Below are 7,432 nucleotides of genomic sequence, written 5' to 3'. Positions count from 1 at the left end.
GCTCTGGCTGGGCCATTCCAAAACTTTAATCTTCTTCCGGTGAAGCCATTCCTTTGTTGATTTGGATGTATGCTTTGGGTCGTTGTCATGCTGAAAGATGAAGTTCCTCCTCATGTTCAGCTTTCTAACAGAAGCCTGAAGGTTTTGTGCCAATATTGACTGGTATTTGGAAATGTTCAAAATTCCCTCTATCTTAACTAAGGCTCCAGTTCCAGCTGAAGAAAAACAGGCCCAAAGCATGATGCTGCCACCACCTTGCTTCACTGAGGGTATGGTGTTCTTTTGGTGATGTGCAGTATTGTTTTTGCGCCAAACATATTTTTTGGAATTATGGCCAAAAAGTTCAACCTTGGTTTCATCAGACCATAATAACTTTTCCCACATGCTTTTGGGAGACTTCAGATGTGTTTTTAGCCTGGCTTGGATGTTTTTCTTCGTAAGAAAAGGCTTTCGTCTTGCCACTCTACCCCATAGCCCAGACATATGAAGAATATGGGAGATTGTTGTCACATGTACCACACAGCCAGTACTTGCCAGATATTCCTGCAGCTCCTTTAATGTTGCTGTAGGCCTCTTGGCAGCCTCCCTGACCAGTTTTCTTCTCGTCTTTTCATCAATTTTGTAGGGACGTCCAGTTCTTGGTAATGTCACTGTTGTGCCATATTTTCTCCACTGTGTACCATGGTATATCTAATGCCTTGGAAATTCTTTTGTACCCTTCTCCTGACTGATATATTTTAACAATGAGATCCCTCTGATGCTTTGGAAGGTCTCTGTGGACCATGGCTTTTGCTGTTGGATGCGACTAAAAAAATGTCAGGAAAGACCAACTAGAGCAGCTGAACTTTATTTGGGGTTAATCAGAGGCACTTTTAATGATGGCAGGTGTATGCTGACTCCTATTTAACATGATTTTGAATGTGATTGCTTAAGGCTGATGCCACACAAGGCGTAGGGCTGATATTTTCGGCAAGCTGAACAACGCTTGGCAAAAATTCAGCCCTACGCCTGCTACTTGTGCCTGCACCCAAATGAATGGAATACGCTCGGGTGCAGGCACATGTAGCCGATATACGCATGAAAACGCGTGAGAATGCAAAGTCTTGCGTTTTCATGCATATATGGGCTACATGTGCCTGCACCCGAGCGTATCCCATTCATTCGGGTGCAGGCACAAGTAGCAGGCGTAGGGATGAATTTTCGCCAAGCGTTTTTCCGCTTGCCGAAAATATCAGCCATACGCCTCGTGTGGCATCAGCCTAATTCTGAGCACAGCTACATGCCCAGTTAGAAGAGGGTGTGCACACTTATGCAACCACATTATTTTCGTTTTTTTGGTTTTCTTCCCTCCACCTAATAGATTTCAGTTTGTTTTTCAATTGAGTGGTACAGTTTATAGGTCACATTAAAGGTGGAAAAAGTTCTGAAATTATTTATCTTTGTCTCATTTTTGTACAGCACAGGAACCTGACATTTTACCAGGGGTGTAGACTTTTAATATCCACTATATGTAACCCCTTTTTGGCTGTAAACCAGTCAAACCACGGGGCTAGGATAGGTTTTACAGCATGGGGTACACGCAACTCAATCCTTCAGGGTGAACCTTCGCTATATGGAAGTGCCCAACAGAGCTGTGTGCAGTGCAACATAAAAAAATGGGCGCCAGGAGGTTCTTGCAGTTAAACAATAGAACAGGTTTGTTAGAAACAGTCAAAACGCAGGGTTATGGCAATATACTCACATACAGCTGTTATATGATAGTATTACTCTGAGGACAGTACAGAGAGGATGCACACCTGTTTATCCCAACTCCTCTTGAGTCTGGGCACGGTAAATGCACCTGGTCAGCTTGGCCACCCTTCGAAACAGTCAGGATAGATACCTCAGCCCTCAGGTTGAATACCACTAGACTTCAGGGTCCCACAGTTGACTGTGGATCAGGATTCAGATACTGCCTGCCTCTTATGTCTTAACTGTGGCCCTACACTAAGGCAACAGTGCCTGTATGGAAGGGTACTTCCAGCTACTTTCCTTGGTGGAGCCAAAACTGCTCTTGCATCCTTCCCTATCTCACTTTCATAGAAAGTGCTTTACAAGAGTAACTATCTAACAGGTCCTCATTCACGGGGTCCCTGACTTCTCTAATTAGGTGAAGACTCTATGGCCCTGTTGATCCCAGGCTCAGTGAAACTTCCACCTGGGTCAGCAGATGCAGCCAAAGAGGAAGACCCACCCCTTTGCTAACTCTAAACTCTAAACTGATACATGGGTCTTTGCCCAGTAACAGCAGAAATTAAGAAATTGTAGGGTTTAAAGTCATAGGGGCATGTTAACCCTATGGGTCCCTACACATAGTTCCCTTTGCATGTTACCCCTACAGGCACTCAGTGCTGTGCCAGCTAATCAGCAGAGGGCACATAATTACATGGCTATATCTTGCTACTCCCTCATGCCCAACTATGATACACATGTATGTAATTAACTGAATGAAAGCTCTGCACCCCCATTATCTTTTGCTAAGTTTTGCACCAACCCAATGATGCTGTTAATACTTGCGCCCTGGATAAAAACATGTAGAACTAGGCCTAATGAGACGTAAGTTGCGTGGGGCACCAGTGGGAAATAACAAAGGGCGTCAGAACATGGAAAACATCTTTTAGGACATATTGCCTCATTGGGGGCATTGCAGTCTCAGGTCCGGGTGGATGATTTATACAGTTGCAATGTCAGTGTTTATAGAGCTGAACTCTGTAAAAGCCCCAGTTCTGGCGCAGCAAATAATAATAATACATAGACAGCTAGTCCGTCATGAGCGGCCACCGTGCGAGTAAAATAAATGGAACTCTATACAAATAATATAGCTACACCTTCATTGCTTTATAAACTAATACACTCGGTCTAAATCCTAATGTCCTTCCATTAGAAAGAATCTATCTTCTTGCACGTCAACCACAGCAGCAAATCTCTGCTCTAACGTGCCGCGTCATTGCGTTGTTGCGTCGGGTTGTGACGTCACATTATCGCGAGAGGATACGCGCTTTTGCTTCCGGCTAGAGCTTTGGCGCTGGGTTAAACATCTATCCGGGACTGTAATAGACACAGCGGTCTGTTGTGCGGTATGTAAGGGAACCGCGTTTATCAATTAGATCTCTTGCCTTTCTACATTGTTACAGGGTCAGAATGTGCATATAGTCTCAAAGCCCCACATCTACCATATTGTCTCTATAGGGTGAAGGCACATAGGGCAGTTGTACTGTTGCTGCATAGTCACCGTCATTGCTCCCACTGTAATGAGAGGTGCCCTAGGCCGGCGCCCACAGTGTCATTATATAACATTGGGAGCAGGGATGGGGTATTTTTTCTCTTTGTACCTTCACCCTTAAATGGGTTGTTCACCTTTAGCTTTTAGTATGCTGTAGACAATGCTATTTCCAGACATGTTGCAGTTGGTTTTCATTCTTTATTTGTAGTATTTTAGTTATTTAACTTTTTGTTCAGCAGCTCTCCAATTTGCTATCTGGTTGCTAGGGTCTAGTTTACCTTAGCAACCAGGCAGTGGTTTGAATGTGAGACTGGAATATGAATAGGAAGGGGCCTGAATAGAAAGAAATATAATAACAATAATAGTTAAAGCTAAACTCACAGAGCAATCATTTTTTTAAGCTGCTGGAGTCAGTGACCCCCATTTCAAAGCTAGAAAGATGTAGAGGAGGAAGGGAAATACTTAAAAAACAATTTAAAAAAATAATAAAGGAAAAAAACAATTGCTAGGAATAGGATATTTTATAACATATCAAAAGTTAACCTAATGGTGAGCTGCCCCATTAAGGGCTTTGCCAGTCAGGGGGCTTTATTGCCCATGTTCTTGCCTTCTGCTTTCGTACATGTAGATCACATCACATGTGATGATACTGGGTAATCTATGTTGGATTGCCACGTGTTAAAGTGTTTTGCATACAGTGGATCTATAGAGTTGGGTGATTTAGGACACTTTATCACATATGAAAGAGGATGTTTCCCATTGGAGATAAAGCGCTTCATGTATCAGGGCCCTAAACTCCTGAGCATTCAGATTTGTTCATTCAGTATTATGATCCGAAGGCCTGATTTCTCATTAAAATTACCAATTCACCCTTTTAAAAGAAGTACAATTGGAAGCCCTTGGAACCTGCATGTACAGACATAGGATCTTTTATCCAGAATGCTTTGGGTCTGGGGTTTTCCAGATTCTTTCTGTAATTTGGATCACCATTCCTTAAGTCTGCTAGAAATCCTTTAAACATTAAATAAACCCAATAGGCTTGTTTTGCCTCCAATAAGGAATAATTGTATCTTAGTTGGGATCAAGTACAGGTACTGTTTTATTATTACAGAGAAAAGGGAATCATTTAACCATGAAATAAACCCAATAGGACTGTTCTGCCCCCAATAAGGGGTAATTATATTTTAGCTGAGATCAAGTACAAGGTACTGTTTAATTATAACAGAGAAAAGGGAATCATTTAACCATGAAATAAACCCAATAGGGCTGTTCTGCCCCCAATAAGGGGTAATTATATCTTAGTTGGGATCAAGTACAGGTACTGTTTTATTATTACAGAGAAAAGGGAATCATTTAACCATGAAATAAACCCAATAGGACTGTTCTGCCCCCAATAAGGGGTAATTATATTTTAGCTGAGATCAAGTACAAGGTACTGTTTAATTATTACAGAGAAGGGGAAATCATTTGAGGAAAAAAATGCTTGCTTAAAATGGATTCTATGGGAGATGGTCTTAACAGGTTTCTGGTAAGGGATCCCATACCGGTACATATATTACTTAATTAGCCATAATGCAGTGTAAGTGTTTATAACACTTGACATGGACAATTATTGAATTTATGCAGTTTGCCCAGAGTGGACGACTTATTTGTTTTGGGCAAATGCCTAATCACTTTTAAAAAGCATATCTGAATTGCATCAGTATTCAGTCAATTGGCTACAATCTCTAGAATAATCCAGTGTTAAACAGGTATAGTTGGCTTTTATATATGGTGCTTGGGTTTAAAAGCTCTCCATACACATACCAGTAAATTGTAAATGATTTTCAGTATGTGTGTGTTGGGCAGGCAATCCCAACTGATATCTTTGTGCTGTGGAAGAGTTAGCTCTCCGCTTCATTTGGCGCTGTTGTTACGAATGGAACAATAGGTGGCTATATCATATATGGGCAGAAATACAATATCCATCTATTAGGCTGCCGGCAAATCGGTCCGATGTCTAAGACTATTGGTCAGTATATGGATACATTTATGCATACTAATAATAGCCATATTGGAAATCCAGTAGAACAGTATTGGTGAAACTGCAAAAAAGGTGTAAACTGTGAGAAAACTTAAAATTGTGTGAGGTAAAATTGAGGTTTTGCTGTGCACTTACCTGGTTTCCTCTCTTTTGTGTTGAACAGAATGAACATGCCAGTTACAGATACAAAACCTGCAGTCGTATCTAAGCAAGCCGATGTGGTGATCAATGGGGTAGCAACACAGGTGGTGTGCTCTGCATTTACCAATCAAATCCTGGTCGTGGTAACTCAGTACGGGAAAATGGGAACGCTTGTGTCAGTCACGCCAAGCTTAGTCTCCAGTGATCTTGGAAAGCCCTCACTGACTACCAAAGTGCTGTTGGGTCAGGATGAGGTAAGAAATGGATTCTGAACCTTAAAGTCTAAAATACCCCAGAGTCTGGATAGACCAAACATGCTGAATTTTCTGCCCCCATTTTGTGCTACATTTTTGTCTAAAAAACAGGCCATATGTGCCTTTTAGTGGACAGCCACACATGTGAATATCACATGAAATAATACAGAGGTATATGTGAGAGCTCTGAATGTTTAAAATAAAATAGCTGATTCCTAAATCCTCTGGTACACGCTGGTGCTCATCCGCAACCCCCATGGATCAATGGACCCTGCAAAACTGCAGCATTGCTAAGGGCAACTACGCATAGCCATCAGTTATTTCATGCATTCTTAAATGAAAACTTGAGTCATCTCCCAATATCTGCACTTCAATGTAGTGCCCATATATTGCCTATATTCATATGACCTTTTACCTCCTCCATAGAACACTCCTCTGTTCTAAAGGCTGCTGTACCCCCTGTTCGCAGGCGACTAATCTCCCTGGATTGCCATCCCACCGGCGAGAATGTAAATCACCGGGGGGATGGCATACGCGGCGGCGCAATTTCAGTGAAATCGTGGAAGTTGCCTTGAGAGGAAACTTCCGCGATTTCACTGAAATCGCGCCGCCGCATATGCCATTCTACCGGCGACTTACTTTTTCGCTGGTGGGATGGCAATCCGGAGAGATTAGTCACCCGCGAACAGGGAGATTTGTCGCTGGCGACTAATCTCCCCATGTGCCAGAGCCCTTAGATGCAAAAAAAAAAAAGAAAAAAAAAAACAAACAAAAAAGTTTTGTGCCTGGTGTGTTGAGAAATTCTTGTATAGTATAGATCTCTAGTTTATACATGGGTTGTAAAGTTTTAAATGGGTGCAACACTGGTGCTAAGTGTGATAAACACTAATTCCTTACACTAATTTTCCTGAACATATATTAATGTGCATTTTGTTTTCTATTTCTAGCCTCTTGTCCATGTGTGCGCAAAGAATCTGGTGACTTTTGTGTCTCAAGAAGCCAAGAACAAACCAGTTCTTCTGTCTATTGCATTAAAGGACAAAAGTGTAGACTGTATTAAAACATTAAAAGATGTCATTCGAACCTGTCAGGTCTGGTGATGAAATGAACTAGACTTTTTTTTTTTTTTTTAGTCAAGCCTATGTCAGATTAACTGTTTTGTTAATAATCCAGCTACAAAATGTACAGTTACATTATCTATAATAAATATATTTTTATACTCTATTTCTGTGCTTTCCTTGGTTTAAGTGCCAGAGCCTCTCATGCTATGTTTATGTTTGATAAAAAATCCTTTATTCAATAGGCAGGGGTCCCCAGCATGTGCCCTGCTGGAAGTGATTCATTTTGGCGATCGCAGTGCTAGGATCTCAGTCATACAACTGCCCTGCTCTGTACACAAGCTGTGTTACTGTGACTAACTTTGCACAGTTCATTGGAACCCACACAACAATTATTTAATGGCTTTACCAAGTGTAATGCTTATTGAAATATCCTCCAGGTCACATGAGTAAATATTGCACAAACCAATGTAAGCACCACAGCCAATAAGGGCTTTGGAAAAGAACAGTGACATGAAAAACCTTATGTAATGTTGTGTCAAAATGAATAAAGTATAATAATGAATAACATAATATAAATGCCTCTGCGGTAAATGAATGTAGGTTGAGATTTGACTTGAATAAAAAGCTTCTCAGCAGACCAGCTTTATAAAAAGACTAAACCACCTGGAGACCTATACACAAGACATAAATG

At 41.3% G+C, this 7,432-nt stretch overlaps 1 protein-coding gene across 1 annotated transcript; it reads left to right on the top strand.

The window, feature by feature from the left end:
• The first annotated feature begins 3,086 nt into the window (after window positions 1–3,086).
• Window positions 3,087–6,904, top strand: psmg3 (proteasome (prosome, macropain) assembly chaperone 3). The gene is given in 3 exon segments (NM_001126789.1): window positions 3,087–3,116; window positions 5,449–5,680; window positions 6,628–6,904. Coding segments are annotated over 2 exon segments (378 nt in total). The 5' UTR covers window positions 3,087–3,116; window positions 5,449–5,455; the 3' UTR covers window positions 6,781–6,904.
• Window positions 6,905–7,432: the final 528 nt, after the last annotated feature.

Source organism: Xenopus tropicalis, chromosome 9, assembly GCF_000004195.4.
Source record: "Xenopus tropicalis strain Nigerian chromosome 9, UCB_Xtro_10.0, whole genome shotgun sequence".
NCBI lineage: Eukaryota > Metazoa > Chordata > Amphibia > Anura > Pipidae > Xenopus > Xenopus tropicalis.
Note: the sequence above shows the minus strand (reverse complement) of the source record. Positions and strands in the feature narration are given on the sequence as shown.